This window comes from Pristiophorus japonicus, chromosome 5 (assembly GCF_044704955.1).
Source record: "Pristiophorus japonicus isolate sPriJap1 chromosome 5, sPriJap1.hap1, whole genome shotgun sequence".
Classification (NCBI taxonomy): domain Eukaryota; kingdom Metazoa; phylum Chordata; class Chondrichthyes; family Pristiophoridae; genus Pristiophorus; species Pristiophorus japonicus.
This window is the reverse complement of record NC_091981.1, coordinates 160,749,944-160,768,642: the sequence shown is the minus strand read 5'-3', so window position 1 is coordinate 160,768,642 and position 18,699 is coordinate 160,749,944. Positions and strand designations below refer to the sequence as shown.

Below are 18,699 nucleotides of genomic sequence, written 5' to 3'. Positions count from 1 at the left end.
AAGGATGTCATAGCAGCGCATTTGGAAAGAGGTGACATGATAGGTCCAAGTCAGCATGGATTTGTGAAAGGGAAATCATGCTTGACAAATCTTCTGGATTTTTTGAGGATGTTTCCAGCAGAGTGGACAAGGGAGAACCAGTTGGTGTGGTGTATTTGGACTTTCAGAAGGCTTTCGACAAGGTCCCACACAAGAGAATAATGTGCATGGGATTGGGGGTAGTGTGCTGATGTGGATTGAGAACTGGTTGGCAGACAGGAAGCAAAGAGTAGGAGTAAATGCGTACTTTTCAGAATGGCAGGCAGTGATTATTGGGGTACCGCAAGGTTCTGTGCTGGGGCCCCAGCTGTTTACATTGTGCATTAATGATTTAGACGAGGGGATTAAATGTAGTATCTCCAAATTTGCGGATGACACTAAGTTGGGTGGCAGTGTGAGCTGCGAGAAGGATGCTATGAGGCTGCAGAGTGACTTGGATAGGTTAGGTGAGTGGGCAAATGCATGGCAGATGAAGTATAATGTGGATAAATGTGAGGTTATCCACTTTGGTGGTAAAAACAGAGAGACAGACTATTATCTGAATGGTGACAGATTAGGAAAAGGGGAGGTGCAACGAGACCTGGGTGTCCTGGTACATCAGTCATTGAAGGTTGGCATGCAGGTACAGCAGGCGGTTAAGAAAGCAAATGGCACGTTGGCCTTCATAGCGAGGGGATTTGAGTGCAGGGGCAGGGAGGTGTTACTACAGTTGTACAGGGCCTTGGTGAGGCCACACCTGGAGTATTGTGTACAGTTTTGGTCTCCTAACTTGAGGAAGGACATTCTTGCTATTGAGGGAGTGCAGCGAAGATTCACCAGACTGATTCCCGGGATGGCGGGACTGACATATCAAGAAAGACTGGATCAACTGTGCTTGTATTCACTGGAGTTCAGAAGAATGAGAGGGGATCTCATAGAAACGTTTAAAATTCTGACGGGTTTAGACAGGTTAGATGCAGGAAGAATGTTCCCAATGGTGGGGACGTCCAGAACCAGGGGTCACAGTCTAAGGATAAGGGGTAAGCCATTTAGGACCGAGATGAGGAGGAACTTCTTCACCCGGAGAGTGGTGAACCTGTAGAATTCTCTACCACAGAAAGTTGTTGAGGCTAATTCACTAAATATATTCAAAAAGGAGTTAGATGTAGTCCTTACTACTAGGTGGATCAAGGGGTATGGCGAGAAAGCAGGAATGGGGTACTGAAGTTGCATGTTCAGCCATGAACTCATTGAATGGCGGTGCAGGCTCGAAGGGCCGAATGGCCTACTCCTGCACCTATTTTCTATGTTTCTATGTTTCTAAATGGTGGAGATTCCAACATCATACTCTTCACTCAATCTTCTCACTGAAGCACATCTATCTAATCTCTGCAGTAACTCCATTTGGCAATTAACAATGAATTATATTTCCTCTTTGCACTACCTGTATTACCCATTGGGGTATCTGTTGGCCTTTTTGACATGGTTGCAATGGCAACCAACACAAATTCACAATACCTGTAAATTGCAAAAAACACCATAGCGCTTGAGTCAGGTCTGGTCGGGCCTGGTCGAGGGGATCATGTGGGTCGGCTCGGGTCGCACGTGGGTGAGGTCGGGTTGGCTTGGTTCACACATGGGTCGGGGTCGAGGGTCATTCGGCAAGGTGATCGCACATCGGACAACTCCATTTGTAATGCTCTTTCCTAAATACATGTCCAGTTTTAAGACAATAATTCCGGATTCCGCACGCCTCCATCTGCAATGCGCTTTTCTAAAAAAATGTCCGGTTTTCAGACAATTCCGGTTTTCGGAATTCTGGATTGAGATGTTGTACCTGTATATGTAAATAGATTTTCTACAAGTTTAAACATACTAAGTAACTTCATGTGGATCCAGAAGGGTATTTTTAAACCATGAAAATTCCCTTTAAAAGTTATATTTAAGCTGCTTGCCCCGTTTACACAGGGAACTGCATCAAATATTTGGATCAAAGTGATGTCGGTCTAATTCATTGCACTAGTTTTCTTTGTTCACTTTCGGTTTTGAAGCAACAAGTCAAAACATCAAGTAACCTAAATTTATTTTTAAAAACCGACAAGCATCACATGTGAAACCTTAACTTATCTTTCTCTTTCAGCTTCTCAATGACGTACATCATTGTTTGTACCTTTGGCCATTGAAATATTGTCCTTTGGAAACAAGTTTCAATTATGCACTTTTTCAGAAAAAAACTCCACAAACTGACTTCTGGCTACTTGTGAAAAAATAATCTATTTAGGTCTTGAAATTGTGCTGTGGATAGGAATGATGCTCAACACCTGAATTTTGTTCTTCCTCTTTCTGCTGTTTGCGACTGATATTTAAAATTAATGGATTACTGCCTCCCTCCTTTAAAAGAGCAGAAATTATTCAGAGGAATGCATTAACTGTTATATCTGTTATCTTACAGCATCATTTCAAGGACTTATCTCTTTGCTAGAAGCAAGCAGGTGCTGTTTGAGTATGGTGTAAGATGATTTACTAATTAAATATTCAAAATAAATCAGGTTAATAGAATAGAATGTTGTAGCAAGTTGTTAAAATGAACTTGAATGACAATTGATACTTAAAACAGGAGAATCTGAAATGGAACTAAAATGAACCCTAATATTGCCTTTCACCAACTTTAAAACACAATCAAACATAAAGCTACTGTATTAAACCCAAATTCAAATGGTAGTGAAACAATGTGGATTTGTTCGCCTAGCATTCATCTTAATTGGAAAATGAGTAACATTTGTTCATCGTGTTTGTTTTATGACCTCCTTCTAGCAGAGTTTTGTCCAGGTGGAAAGTAACTGATGGCAAAGGCCAGTTAATGCAATAGATATTGGGCAGTCCACACTAATCGCAGTGTGGGCTGGCTCGTGCTGCCCCTGGGCCCTCGCCTCTTCTAGGCCCCAGACTCAAGCCTCTCCTGGGCCCTGGTCACTTCCTTCTACAAACTCTTGCTGCTCCTTCGCCCCTCCTGCTGTGCCTGCCCACACTGCAATCAGCGACATGACTTCACAGCCGTCGCCCTCCTGCAGTGGTATGCCACCGCACACTGTTCCCTCTGATGGCCCCGGCCTGCTGATGGTCTTGCAGACTGGGACCGCGCCGATTTCTGGGCCAGGCCGGACCGCCACATGCTGCTCCCTCTAATGCAGTCTTTCAATCACACGTTAGTGAATTGAAGAGGATTTGCAAATACATTAACATAAGCATGCAATATCCAAGAATATTTTTATATTTGTAAATATTATAGCTTGTGAATTGCATCAAATGCTCTGTACATATATGGGTGACATGGAAGAATGTTCTAAAAATGTTAACTTCCCTATGGAAGAATCTGCCAACAATTTGGAACTGCAAAATACAAATGTAATACAATAGCATCAACCATAACTAAAAGCTCAGCACTACACCTTGCTTCCTTTGAGCAAGTGTGGTGCACAGCACTTAGTGTTACTCCGAATACATTTAATTTCCTGTTTCCCACTTCTTGCAAAATCAAACGCAATATTATTTGACTACAAATAGTGAAGAGAAAAATCCCCATATGACCTGTGTAAATGGGACAATCAGATATACAAAAAGTCAAATATTTTCCCAGAACTTTTATAGTGCATTTGTATAAAACATTCTCCTTTACACAGTGGGAATTGAAAATCAAGTCATTGCTAATTTCCAGCCTCAGCCATCTGTTTATATAGTGATTCCAAAAAACGTTAGTGGGAGTTGTGCACAGACCTCCAAACAGTAGTAGTGATGTTGGGGAGGGCATCAAACAGGAAATTAGGGGTGCATGCAATAAGGGTGCAGCAGTTATAATGGGTAACTTTAATATGCACATAGATTAGGCTAGCCAAACTGGAAGCAATACGATGGTGGAGGATTTCCTGGAGTGCATAAGGAATGGTTTTCTAGACATATATGTCAAGGAACCAACTAGGGGGGAGGCCATCTTAGACTGGGTGTTGTGTAATGAGAGAGGATTAATTAGCAATACCGTTGTGCGAGGCCCCTTGGGGAAGAGTGACCATAATATGGTGGAATTCTACATTAGGATGGAGAATGAAACAGTTAATTCAGAGACCATGGTCCAGAACTTAAAGAAGGGTAACTTTGAAGGTATGAGGCGTGAATTAGCTAGGATTGATTGGCGAATGATACTTAAGGGGTTGACTGTGGATGGGCAATGGCAGACATTTAAAGACCGCCTGGATGAACGACAACAATTGTACATTTCTGTCTGTCGTAAAAATAAAAAAGGGAAGGTGGATCAACCGTGGCTATCAAGGGAAATCTGGGATAGTATTAAAGCCAAGGAAGTGACATACAAATTGGCCAGAAATAGCAGTGAACCCGGAGACTGGGAGAAATTTAGAACTCAGCAGAGGAGGACAAAGGGTTTGATTAGGGCAGGGAAAATGGAGTACGAGAAGAAGCTTGCAGGGAACATTAAGACGGATTGCAAAAGTTTCTATAGATATGTAAAGAGAAAAAGGTTAGTAAAGACAAACGTAGGTCCCCTGCAGTCAGAATCAGGGGAAGTCATAACGGGGAACAAAGAAATGGCGGACCAATTGAACAAGTACTTTGGTTCGGTATTCATTAAGGAGGAAACTAACAACCTTCCGGATATAAGAGGGGTCAGAGAGTCTAGTAAGGAGGAGGAACTGAGGGAAATCCTTATTAGTCGGGAAATTGTGATGGGGAAATTAATGGGATTGAATGCCGATAAATCCCCAGGGCCTGATGGACTGCATCCCCGAGTACTTAAGGAGGTGGCCTTGGAAATAGCGGATGCATTGACAGTCATTTTCCAACATTCCATAGACTCTGGATCAGTTCCTATGGAGTGGAGGGTAGCCAATGTAACCCCACTTTTAAAAAAAGGAGGGAGAGAGAAAACAGGGAATTATAGACCGGTCAGCCTGACATCGGTAGTGGGTAAAATGATGGAATCAATTATTAAGGATGTCATAGCAGCGCATTTGGAAAGAGGTGACATGATAGGTCCAAGTCAGCATGGATTTGTGAAAGGGAAATCATGCTTGACAAATCTTCTGGAATTTTTTGAGGATGTTTCCAGTAGAGTGGACAAGGGAGAACCAGTTGATGTGGTATATTTGGACTTTCAGAAGGCTTTCGACAAGGTCCCACACAAGAGATTAATGTGCAAAGTTAAAGCAGATGGGATTGGGGTAGTGTGCTGACATGAATTGAAAACTGGTTGTCAGACAGGAAGCAAAGAGTAGGAGTAAATGGGTACTTTTCAGAATGGCAGGCGGTGACTAGTGGGGTACCGCAAGGTTCTGTGCTGGGGCCCCAGCTGTTTACACTGTACATTAATGATTTAGACGAGGGGATTAAATGTATTATCTCTAAATTTGCGGATGACACTAAGTTAGGTGGCAGTGTGAGCTGCGAGGAGGATGCTATGAGGCTGCAGAGCGACTTGGATAACTTAGGTGAGTGGGCAAATGCATGGCAGATGAAGTATAATGTGGATAAATGTGAGGTTATCCACTTTGGTGGTAAAAACAGAGAGACATTATCTGAATGGTGACAGATTAGGAAAAGGGGAGGTGCAACGAGACCTGGGTGTCATGGTACATCAGTCATTGAAGGTTGGCATGCAGGTACAGCAGGTGGTTAAGAAAGCAAATGGCATGTTGGCCTTCATAGCAAGGGGATTTGAGTACAGGGGCAGGGAGGTGTTGCTACAGTTGTACAGGGCCTTGGTGAGGCCACACCTGGAGTATTGTGTACAGTTTTGGTCTCCTAACCTGAGGAAGGACATTCTTGCTATTGAGGGAGTGAAGTGAAGGTTCACCAGACTGATTCCCGGGATGGCGGGACTGACCTATCAAGAAAGACTGGATCAACTGGGCTTGTATTCACTGGAGTTCAGAAGAATGAGGGCGGACCTCATAGAAACGTTTAAAATTCTGATGGGTTTAGACAGGTTAGATGCAGGAAGAATGTTCCCAATGTTGGGGAAGTCCAGAACCAGGGGTCACAGTCTAAGGATAAGGGGTAAGCCATTTAGGACCGAGATGAGGAGAAACTTCTTCACCCAGAGAGTGGTGAACCTGTGGAATTCTCTACCACAGGAAGTTGTTGAGGCCAATTCACTAAAAATATTCAAAAAGGAGTTAGATGTTGTCCTTACTACTAGGGGGATCAAGGGGTATGGCGAGAAAGCAAGAATGGGGTACTGAAGTTGCATGTAAAGCCATGAACTCATTGAATGGCGGTGCAGGCTCGAAGGGCCGAATGGCCTACTCCTGCACCTATTTTCTATGTTTCTATGTTTCTATTCAAGTGGCTTTGACATTGCTGTTAAAAAAACACATTCATCTGTTACCTATAAATTCCTTGACTATAGGCTTGCTTACTTTTAGGTACTTCTATGCAGGCCAAAAGAACAATAACCAGAGAATTTCCATTCAATTAACTAGTCATACGCTGGTCAAAAACTCAATCCTTGTCATCACATTTTCCCAAATCTCAGATTCAATCCCAAATGCAACAACTGTATGGGCATAATTTAAAAGTAGAAAAGTTGCAGTTTTTAATTTAACAGTCATAAAGGGACATCCATAAAGTGTATTTTCAGATTACATACATGCATGCATGATCCATTTTACTTTATGAAAAATGATTTTGAGAGGTGAAGAAGAGTTTCGTTAACGGGGAATTAAAGAAATGTCTTTACAAAGAGGTGGTTAGAATTTTGAATGCTCTGTCATAAACCTCTGTTGAAGCAGAGTCCATCAATTCTTTTAAAGAGAATTAAATAGGTGCTTGACATAGGAATGTTAAAAGGGCATGCAATGTGAAGAGGGGGGTGGGATTAGTCAAGGTGGCTCATGTGGAGAAAATTTTGCACAGACCTGGTTAGCAAGATGGCCTGTTTTTATGTTATAACGGCAAACATGGATGCCCTCAACATATTCGGGCAATAGACATATTGATTGCACAAATGCAATTTTAAACTAAAAACAGTATCTGCTTTAGGCTCAGTATTTAAAAAATAAAAATAATTATTGCAGGGTTATAAGGAAAGAGCAGTGGAATGGGACTAATTGGTTAGTTCCTTCAAAGAGCCAGTACAGGCACAATGGGCCAAATGGACGATAGCGAATTGGCAGCTACTTTTAAATCTCTCCCTATTTTTATTTCCATTTAAGTTAAATTTATCCCCTATGATTAATTCCAAACTTCCTCAAAAAATTGCTTTCAATCCCAATCATTTATGCATAATCATTCATCTCTACCTGAACTACACATGCAATGGCAAAAATTAATTTTTATGGTTCTTAAAAAGTGTTGCTCTCCCACCTAATATTCTATTCTTTATTAATCCTCCTGCCTCGAGTCTTCCTGGGGTACAGTTCCACAGCTATTGCAGCTCTCCCGTATCTTGCCAAAATGGCCATTTAAGAGTGTGTAACTAGATAGAGAAGCTATTCAACTATGAAAGTCACTACAGGCAAGCCTGATCTTATTTCCACTCAGAAACATGTTTTCCAGCAGGGAGCACTGTGATCAGAAACAGGAACGCTGAATGTTCTTTCCCCTTCCAAACCCAGCAACATTGAAGCAAATTGCAGTGCCCTCAAATGCTGCCGGTTGAGTTTAGCTAACTCAGCAAAGACTGGGAATTAAACCTGTGATCTTTGTCATCTGTGACTAAACACCAAGAGACAAGGTAGTATATTTCGCACTAAGCCAATGGGAGAGCTATAAATGTTTTATATATATTGACAGAGAATAATGACAGAAATCTCTTTGCTCGTTACTTCAAGCCAGCAATAAAAGAAAATACATTTCAAAGAAAATAATCCGATTGATGACATCAGCTAATAAATTGTATTCATGTGAATTATAACCTTACATATAATTCTGTTGCATTGTAAGGCATGTCTGGTCCAGTGTAACTTGCATGAAAACAAAGTTCCAAAACATTTTTGATGACCATCAGGAATCTTTGTCATTCATTCCTAATATTTGCATGTTCACAATTTCTTCAATTGCTGTGTCTCAAACAGAAGTTTTACTGAAATCTATTTTGTCTACTCCAGCTGCTTTGGTAGAGAGTCTGGATTATACCTAAACTGGTAGCCATATGGTCGTAGATGATAAGTCATGTATTCCAAATAGTACATGGTCTTAGAATCAATGTAGTGGAACGACACTGCCAAATCAGAACAACATCCAGGTCCCTGCGAAGAAAACAAATTGCATTAAAAAGAACCCTCAAATTTGTGCAAGTCTGGTGCCAAACACACTACTTGTATCACAAAAATAAGTACATTGCAGATATATTGTAGCTATTTTTAAACAAAGGTTCACTAGATAGGTTCGGGTGAAGCTCATTTGCTCATCAGACCAAAATACAAACCTTGACCTGATTCTGGTGGCCTGTTGATCAACTTGTATTAATACTTAGCTGGTATCTGTCCTAAATTTCCCCTTCACAACCTTCAATCTGTTCCTGAGCATATTGCTGATTTTTTGTAACTGTTACATATTTAAAGATAGAGAAGCGTGCAGTCAAAAACATGTATCCTTATTTGAGAGCTTCAATAATCATGGGAATTCCTAATTTTAGCAAAGAAACAATCTTCCAGTTACAAGTTGGAAAACAGACTGTAAACCTACTACTCTAAAAAGGAATTAAAGACGTATAATTTTCCTGCCCAATTTGAAAACAGCCACAGAGCATCTGTCTGGCTTGTAGCAATAGTTATTAAAAAGAGAAAATGCTGGAAATACTCAGCAGGTCAGGCAACATCTGTGGAGAGAAAAACCAGAGTTAACATTTCAGGTCGATGGCCTTTCATCAGAACCGGAAAAAATTAGAACTCTAACAGGTTTTAAACAAGTACAGAGGCAGGGAATGGTCGAGAGGAGGGGGGGAAGAGGAGGGGGAAGAAAGAACAAAAGGGAAAGTCTGTGATAGGTTGGAAGGCAGGAAAGATTAAATGACAAAAGGGATGATGGTGCATTGAAAAAGGGAGATGGTACTAGGCCAAGTAAACAAACAAAAGATGGTCTCGAGGAGGTGTAAATGGGAATCAGATTGATCAGCAACAGCTTCTGTCCAAAGTAATGGGGGCAGAAGTGATGATTTGAAATTGTTGAACTCAATGTTGAGCCTGGAAGGCTGTAAAGTGCCTAAGCAAAAGATGAGATGCTGTTCCTCGATCTTATGTTGAGCTTCATTGGAATGGTGTAGGACATCGAGGACAGATTGGGAGTGGGACAGAGAATTAAAATGACAGGCAACCGGAAGCTCAGGGTCACTCTTGTGGACTGAATGGAGGTGTTCTGCAAAGTGGTCACCCAATGTGTGCTTGGTCTCTCTAATGTAGAGGCGACTGTATTGTGAAAGTGAATACACTATACTAAATTGAAAGTACAAGTAAATCGCTGTTTCACCTGAAAGGAATGTTTGGGGCCCTGGACTGTGGGAAGGGAGGATGTAAAAGCACAGGTGTTGAATCTCCTGCGCCTGCACGGGAAGGTGAATCTCCTGCGTTTGCACGGGCAGGTGCCATGGGAAGGGGAGGGGGTGATTGAGGAGTGGACCAGGGTGTCACAGAGGGAATGGTCCCTTCGGAATGCTAAAAGGGAATGGGAGGTTTGATGGTGGGATCACACTGGAGGTGGTGGAGGATGATTCTTTGAATGTGGAGGCTGGTGGGATGGAAGGTGAGGACAAGGGGAACCCTATCGTGGTTCTGGGAGGGAGGGAAATGGGCGAGAGCAGAAGTGCAGGAAATGGAATAGACACAGTCGAGGGCCCTGTCAACCAAGGTAGAATGGAATCCTCAGTTGAGGAAAAGGGAAGACATAGCAGAACAATGGTACGGAAGGTGGCATCATCAGAACAGATGATACACAGAAAGAGACACTGGGAGAATGGAATAGAACTTTTACAGGCAGTGGGGTGGGAGGAAATGTAGTCAAGATAGCTGTGGGAGTCAGTGGGCTTATAGAGAATACTGGTCAATAACCTATCCTCAGAAATGGAGACAGAAGTCGAGGAATGGAAGAGTCGGAGATAGACCATGTGAAGGTGAGGGAAGGGTGGAAATTGGAAGCAAAATTGATAACATTTTATAGTTCGGGGCAAGAGCAGAAAATGGCACAGATACCTTCATCAATGTACGAGAAAAAGAGGTGAGGGAGGGGATCTAAGTAGGGCTGGAACAAAGAATGTTTGACATAACCCACAAAAAAGAGGAAGTGAGTGGAGTCAAAGGAGGATCTGTTCAATATGAGAACAAGTTCAGTCAGGCAGAGGTTGGGGTGATGGATGGGGACTGGTTGGGGCCTCCACCCTTCCTTCGCCTTCCTAGAATTTTCTGATTTCATTTCAGACTTCCAGCATCTACAGTATTTTGCTTTTGTACCAGTGGTGTAGCTAGGAATGGAAATGTGGGTGGGCCCCAACGATTGGTGGACAGGGAATGACCATCGGTCTGATCGGGTGGGGATGGTGCATGCTCACACCTATTTTTCCAGCAACATGGCATTTCTGTCTTTCAGACGAACATTAAACCGAGGCTCCGTCTGCCCTCTCAGGTGATTATAAAAGATGCCACAGCACTATTCAAAGAATCACAAGGAAGTTTTTCCCAGTGTGCTGGCCAATATTTATCCCCCATCCAACATCACTAAAACAAATCATCTGACTATTATCACATTGCTGTTTGTGGGAACTTGCTGTACACAAATGGGCTGCTGCATTTCCTACATTACAACAGTGGCTACACTTCAAAAGTATTTAATTTGCTGTAAAGCACTTTGGAATGTCCAGAGGCCATAAAAGGCGCTGCTATCTGCAATGAATGGGATTGGAGAGATGTTTCAGACAGAGCAGAGATCAGTGCATTACTGCCGCTCGGTGTCTCGGCCCGAGGCTGACACCCACCATCACTAGGTGGGGAACTAGGGTAACCGGCTGCAGGGGACTGGCACACAGCCCCTAGACTCCCCAGCCCCCCAGGCAAAAGTTATGCTCTCAGCGCACACAGGTTGGGTCTCGGAGTGTGGTCAAGTCTGCTACATAATTGGGTGGGCCTGGCTGCTAATTGCCCACCCAGGTCCACCCGTGGCCAGGTCACTGAGGAATATATAGCTTTAAACCATGCACGGAGAATGCAATTTGGATTTCAGTAGTAGGTTATGAAGCAGAAAAACTAGTATTCTCCCACTTTATGTTAAGACAATTTCACCCACAATACAACAGAGTATTTTCACATCACGAGCCCTGCTGCTCTCCATCACTGACTTTTTCAACAATAGTAAGTTAGGCAGAGGATGTGGTGCGAATCAATACCAAAAGATTACAGAGCAGCAATATATCCTATTGAGTAAGTTCTCCACATGTGCAGGTGCAGACATGAGTCAAACTTAGCTGCAGTTCCAATTGCTGAGGATATGAATTGTTACTCACTTTTTTACCTAATCTGGATATTTAATACTTTTTTTAATTCCTTCTTTCGGCCCATAAACCTTAAAAACAAAGAAAAGCTGAGCAGGAAACAACACTCTTGCTCATACACGAACATAAGAATTAGGAGCAGGAGGAAGGCATATGGCCCCTCCAGTCTGCTCTGCCATTCAATAAGATCATGGCTAATCTTCGACTTCAACTCCATTTTCCTATCTGATCCCCATATTCCTTGATTTCCCCTATCAAGGAATCTATCTATCTCAGCCTTAAATATACTCAATGACTCAGCATCCACAGCCCTTTGGGGTAGAGGATTCTGAAGATTCACAACCTTTGGAGTGAAGAAATTCCTCCTCATCTCATTCTTAAATTGGCTACCCCTTATCCTGAGACTGTGCCTTCTAGATCCACCCAGGGAAAACAACTTTCCAGCATCTACTCTGTCAATCCCCCTCAGAATCTTAGATCACCTCTCATTCTTCTAAACTTCAGAAAGTATAGGTCAAATCTACTCAATCTCTCCTCATAGAACAATGCTTTCATCCCAGGAATCAATCTAGTGAATGGAGGGTTTTGCGAGTACTGTTGGGGATAGTTTAAACTAGCTTAGCAGCGGGGTGGGAACCAGAGAGTAAATTAAGTGGGGAGAGAAGCAAAGCTGGAACTGGACAGCAGAGAAATACAAGTAGAAAGTGAATTTGGAAGACAGAGGAAACAAGGGCTGGAAAAGAGACAAAAGGGGAGTTTGGCAATACTAAATGGTATATACTTCAATGCAAGGAGTATAGGAAATAAAGCAGATGAGCTGAGAGCACAGATTGACACTTGGGAGTACGATATTATAGCTATTACTGAGGTATGGCTGAAAGAAGGACAGGTATGGCAGCTCAACATTACTGGTTTCAGGGTTTTCAGACGGGATAGAGAGAGGGGGGTAAAAAAGGAGGGGGGGGGTTGCAGTATTGATTAAATTACAGCTGTGAGAAGGGATGATATGTTAGAGTGGTCATCAAACGAGGCCATATGGGTTGAATTAAAAAACAAAAAAGGGGCGATCACACTATTGGGTGTGTACTATAGACCCCCAAACAGTCAGAGGAAGAGAGAAGAACAAAGATGTGGGCAAATTGCTGGGAAGTGCAAAAACTATACAGCTGTGATAGTGGGGGATTTCAACTACCCTAATATTAACTGGGAAAAAGGTAGTGTGAATGATTCAGAGGGTGCAGAATTCCTAAAATGCATTCAGGAGAACTTCTTTAGCCAGTATGTAACAAGCCCAACAAGGGAGGGGCAGTTCTGCACTTGGTTTTGGGGAATGAAGATGGGCAGGTGGAAGGGGTATCAGTGGGAGAGCATTTTGGTGCGAGTGATCATAATTCAGTAAGATTTAGGGTCGTTATGGAAAAAGACAAAGGGGGACCAGGAATAAAAGTTTTCAATTGGGTAAAGCCAATTTTGCTGAGCTGAGATGGGATTTGGCCAAAGTGGACTGGAAACAGCTACTTGATGGTAATCAATGTCAGAGCAGTGGGAGCCATTCAAGGAGGGGATCCTAAGGGTACAGAGCAAGTATGTTCCCTTAAAAAAAAGGGTGGGGCTAACAAATCTAGAGCCCCCGGATGTCAAGGGACATACAGGGTAAGATAAAGAAAAAAAGGGAAGCTTATGACAGATACCGAGAACTCAACATTGCAGAAACTCTGGAGGAGTATAAGAAGTGCAGGGGTGCATTTAAAAAAGATATGAGGAAAGCAAAGAGAGAGCATGAAAGAATGTTGGCAAGTAAAATCCAAAGATATTTTAGAAATACATTAAGAGCAAGAGGATAACTAGAGAAAGAATGGGGCCTATTAGAGACCATAAAGGAAATCTGTGTGTGGAGCTGGAAGATGTGGGTAGGATTCTTAATGAATACTTGGCATCCGTTTTCACAAAAGAGAGGGACGGTGCAGACTTTACAATGAGGGAGGAAGAGTGTAAAATATTAGACGAGATAAACATAGTGAGAGAGGAAGTATTAAGGGGCTTAGCAGTTTTGAAAGTGGATCAATCCCCAGGCCCGGATGAAATGTATCCCAGGCTGTTAAGAGGAGCAAAAGAGGAAATAGCTGAGGCTCTGAACATCATTTTCCAGTCCTCTCTGGCTACAGGTGTGGTGCCAGAGGACTGGAGGACTGCTAATATTGTACCTTTGTTTAAAAAGGGAGAAAGGGATATACTGAGTAATTATAGGCCAGTCAGCCTAATTTCGGTGGTGGGAAAATTATTGGAAAAAATCCAGAGGGATAGGATAAATCTTCATTTAGAAAGACATGGATTAATTAAGGACAGTCAGCATGGATTTGTCATGGGAAGGTCGTGTCTGACTAACTTGATTGAATTTTTCGAGGAGGTAACTAGGAGGGCCGATGAGGGCAGTGCGTATGATGTAATGTATATGGATTTTAGCAAAGCTTTTGGTAAGATCCCACATGGCAGATTGGTTACGAAAGTAATAGCCCATGGGATCCAGGACAAAGTGGCAAGTTGGATCCAAAATTGGCTCGGAGGCAGGAAGCAAAGGGTAATGGTTGATGAATGTTTTTGTGACTGGAAGGCTGTATCTAATGGGGTTCCGCAGGGCTCAGTGCTGGGTCCCTTGCTTTTTGTGGTATATATCAAGGACTTGGACTTAAATATTGGGGGTATGATTAAGAAGTTTGCAGATGACACTAAAATAGGCTGTGTAGTCGAAAATGAAGAAGAAAGCTGCAGACTGCAGGAAGATATCAATGTACTGGTCAGATGGGCAGAACAGTGGCAAATGGAATTCAATCCGGCTAAGTGTGAGGTAATGCATTTGGGGAGCTCTAACAAGGCAAGGGAATACACATTAAATGGTATGACACTGAAAAGTGTAGAGGAATAAAGGAACTTTGGAGTGCAGGTCCAATGATCCCTGAAGGTAGCTGGCCAGGTAGATAAGGTGGTTAAGGCAGCATATGGAATACTTGCCTTTATAAGCCGAGGCATGGAATACAAGAGCAAGGAGGTTATGCTTGAACTGTATAAAACACGGGTTAGGCCGCAGCTGGAGTACTGTGTGCAGTTCTGGTCACCACATTACAGGAAAGATGTAATTGCACTGGAAAGGGTGCAGAGGAGATTTACAAGAATGTTGCCTGGACTAGAGAATTTTGGCTATGAGAAAAGATTGGAGATGCTGGGTCTGTTTTCTTTGGAACAGAGGAGGCTGAGGGAAGGCCTGATTGAAGTGTATAAAATTATGAGGGGCCTGGATAGAGTGGATGGGAAGGACCTGTTTCCCTTCGCAGAGGGGTCAACAACCAGGGGGCATAGATTTAAAGTAATTGGGGGGAGGTTTAGAGGAGATATGAGGGGAAATATCTTCACCCAGAGGGTGATGGGAGCCTGGAAATCACTGCCTGAAAGGGTGTCAGACGCAGAAACCCTTACCACATTTAAATGATACTTGGATGTGCACTTAAAGTGCCGTAAACTACAGGGCTACAGAGTAAGAGCAGGAAAGTAGGATTAGGCTGGATAGCTCTTGGTTGGCCACGTGGCCTCCTTCCGTGCTGTAAATTTCTATGATTCTATGATTGCACAGACTCTAAGGCAAATATATCCTTCCTCAGATAAGGAGACCAAAAATCTATGTAGTACTTCATGTGTGGTCTCACCAAAGCCCTGCACAATTGTAGCATGATTTCCTTAATGTACTGCAACCCCCTTGCAATAAAGGATGGCATGCCATTTGCCTTCGAGGTCAAGGTCAAGTAGGTTTTTCGCTCATGTTGGTTCTCTCACCACATGTTGCGGGTCTAGTCTGGCAACTATGTTCTTCAGGACTCAGCCAGCTCGGTCAGTAGTGGTGCTACCGAGCCACTCGGGGTGATGGACATTGAAGTCCCCCACCCAGAGTATATTCTGTACTCTCACTACCCTCAGTGCTTCTTCCAAGTAGTGTTTAACATGGAGGAGGAGTACTGATTCATCAGCTGAGGGAGGGCGGTATGTGGTGATCTGCGGGAGGTTTCATTGCCCATGCTTTATCTGAAGCCATGAGACTTCATGGGGTCCAGAGTCAACGTTGAGGACTCCGATGGCAACTCCCTCCTGACTGTATACCAATGTGCCAATACTGTCATGGACAGATGCATCTGCGACAGGTAGATTGGTGAGAATGAGGTAAAGTATGTTTTTCCCTTGTGTTGGTTCTCTCACCGCAGACCCAGTCTGGCATTTGTGTCCTCCAGGCCTCGTCCAGCTTGGTAATGGATTTTAAAGTCCCCCACCCAGAATACATTCTGTGCCCTTGCTACCCTTAGTGGTGTTCAACATGGAGGTGTACTGAGGGAGGGCGGTAGTTGGTAATCAGCAGGAGAGTTCCTTCTCCATGTTGGAAGTGATGCAATGAGGCTTCATGAGGTCCGGAGTCAATGTTGAGGAGTCCCATGGCCACTCCCTCATGACTGTATCCCATTGGGTCACCACCTCTGATGATGGAGGAATCTGGGACGTTGGCTGAAAGGTATGATTCTGTGAGTATGACTGTATCAGGGTGTTGCTTGGCTACTCTGTATAACAGATCACCCAATTTCGGCACAAGTCCCCAGATGTTAGTGAGGAGCACGTTGCAATGTCGACTAGGCTGGGTGTACCTTTGTATTATATGGTGCCCAGGTCGATGTCGGGTTTTATCCAGTTTTATTCTTAGTATATGTCTTTGTAGCAGTCTGGTAACAACTGAGTGGCTTGCTCGGCTATTTCAGAAGGCAGTTAAGAGTCAACCACATTACTGTGGATCTGTAGTCACATGAAGGCTAGACCAGGTATAGACGCCAAATTTTCTTCCCTAAAGGACATTAGTGAGCCAGGTTTTTACAACAATCCAATAGTTTCATGGTCACAATTACTGATGCTAGCATTTTATTCCAGATTTATTTAATTAACTGAATTTAAATTCCTCAGCTGTCGTGGTGAAATTTGAACTTATGTCTCTGCATCATTAGTCCAGGCCTTTGGATTACTAGTCCAGTCCAGTAACATAACCACTATGCTACCTATACTGATTCTACTTCCTGATCTTCCCAGCCAAGATCCTTTATCACTTCTGTCTTTCTTTCATCCTTCATTATCAGGGCTACCCCTTCCCCTCCTTTTCCATTCTGCCTATCTTTTTGAAATGTCAAGTACCCTGGAATATTTAGTTCACAACCTTGGTCGCCTTGGAACCATGTCTCCGTAAAGACCATTAGATCAAACCCATTCATTTCTATTTGTGCCACTAATTCATCTATCTTGTTAGGAATGCTTCATGCAGCCAGATAAAGAGCCTTTAAGTTGAACTTTTTACCAGTATTCCCTGTTTTCACCTCATTCGCTGATGGACTATTACCGTTAATAGATCCAACACCGGCTCCAGTGTGCCAGTGCAGCCTTCGGCCGCATAAGGAAAAGAGTGTTTGAAGACCAGGCCCTCAAGCTCATGGTCTATAGTATAGAGTGTTTGAAGCTCAGGGCTGTAGTAATACCCGCCTTCCTGTATGGCTCAGAAACATGGACCATGTACAGTAGACACATCAAGTCGCTGGAGAAATACCACCAACGATGTCTCCGCAAGATCCTACAAATCCTCTGGGAGGACAGACGCACCAACATTAGCAACCTCATCCAGGCCAACATCCCCAGCATTGAAACACTGACCACACTTGATCAGCTCCGCTGGGCAGGCCACATAGTTCGCATGCCAGACTCGAGATTCCCAAAGCAAGCGCTCTGCTCGGAACTCCTTCACGGCAAATGAGTCAAAGGTGGGCAGATGAAACGTTACAAGGACACCCTCAAAGCCTCCCTGATGAAGTGCAATATGCCTACTGACACCTGGGAGACCCTGGCCAAAGACCACGCTAAGTGGAGGAGACGCATCCGGGAGAGCGCTGAGCTCCTCGAGTCTTGTCGCCGAGAGCATGCAGAAATCAAGCGCAGACAGCGGAAAGAGCGTGCAGCAAACCAGCCCCACCCACCCCTTCCCTCAACGACTATCTGTCCCACCTGTAACAGAGACTGTGGCTCTCGTATTGGACTGTTCAGCCACCTAAGAACTCATGTTAAGAGTGGAAGCAAGTCTTCCTCGATTCCGAGGGACTGCCTATGATGATACTGATTACTGTTAAACTTTCTGTCCCTTCCTGACACACTCTGCTTATCTTTATCCAAATCACTACACTGCTCCATTGCCTTGACTTTTCTCTTTAGATTTCTAAATTTCCCTTCATCTGACCCCTCCCCCACCTTTTTAGTTTAAAGCCCTATCTACAGCCCTAGTTATTTGATTTGCCCGGACACTGGTCCCAGCCCGGTTTCAGTGGGAACAGCTCCCTCTTTTCCCAGTACTGGGGCCATGAATCGCAACCCCCTCCTCCCACAGCACTATTTGAGCATTTAATTTCTGATCTGCTTATCCCTATACCAATTTGTGCGTGGCTCAGGTAACAATCCAGAGATTATTATTTTATTTGGAGGTTCTGCTTTTTACTTTGGACCCTAGCTCCTCAAACTCTCTCAGCAGAGCTTCATTCCTAGTTCTACTTATGTTATTATTCCTGCCCGGACCACGACAACTGGATCCTCCCCTTCCAAATTCTTCTTCAGCCACAAGTGGATATGCAGATATATGGACAATTCCCATAATAAAAATGGCTGAGAGCTTCATGTTTACACATATGGTTCACTTGCAAAAATATCAGCTTCCGCCATGTTTGGATGACTGTGGCCTTGAATGCCTCCACAATTACCACTGCTGCTTAATGAACAGTTGGCAGCGCTTGGTTTTCCCTCCAAGCCACCATAACCAGTGCCTGAGAAGAGGTGCTCGGTCACTCAACCAGGAAACACCAGGACTGGTTTGATGAGAATGACCAGGAGATCCAAGAGCTAATAAACCACAAGCGCAGGGAGTTTTGAACCTAAAGCAACAACCCAAATTGGGAGCAACAAGGCAGCTTTACAGATGACTTAAAGGCCGAGGTCCAGCAAAAAACCCGCAACCTAAAGAATAGATGGTGGATGGAGAAAGCACAGGAGATTCAGCGGCTGGCCAACAGCCATGATGTGCGAGGATTCTTCACCGCAGTCAAGTCCACCAATGGCCCAAGCGCTCAAGGCCCCACCCC

General features: G+C 43.6%; 1 protein-coding gene across 1 annotated transcript in view; it reads right to left on the bottom strand.

Moving 5' to 3' along the window:
• Positions 1–7,986: 7,986 nt before the first annotated feature.
• The window catches only part of LOC139263912 (glycoprotein-N-acetylgalactosamine 3-beta-galactosyltransferase 1-like), a 44,362-nt gene continuing 33,649 nt past the window's right edge, over positions 7,987–18,699 (bottom strand). The window contains exon 5 of the mRNA XM_070879992.1: positions 7,987–8,276. Coding sequence (XP_070736093.1) covers positions 8,127–8,276 — 150 coding nt within the window. The 3' untranslated portion in view covers positions 7,987–8,126. The remainder of the gene's footprint in view (positions 8,277–18,699) is intronic.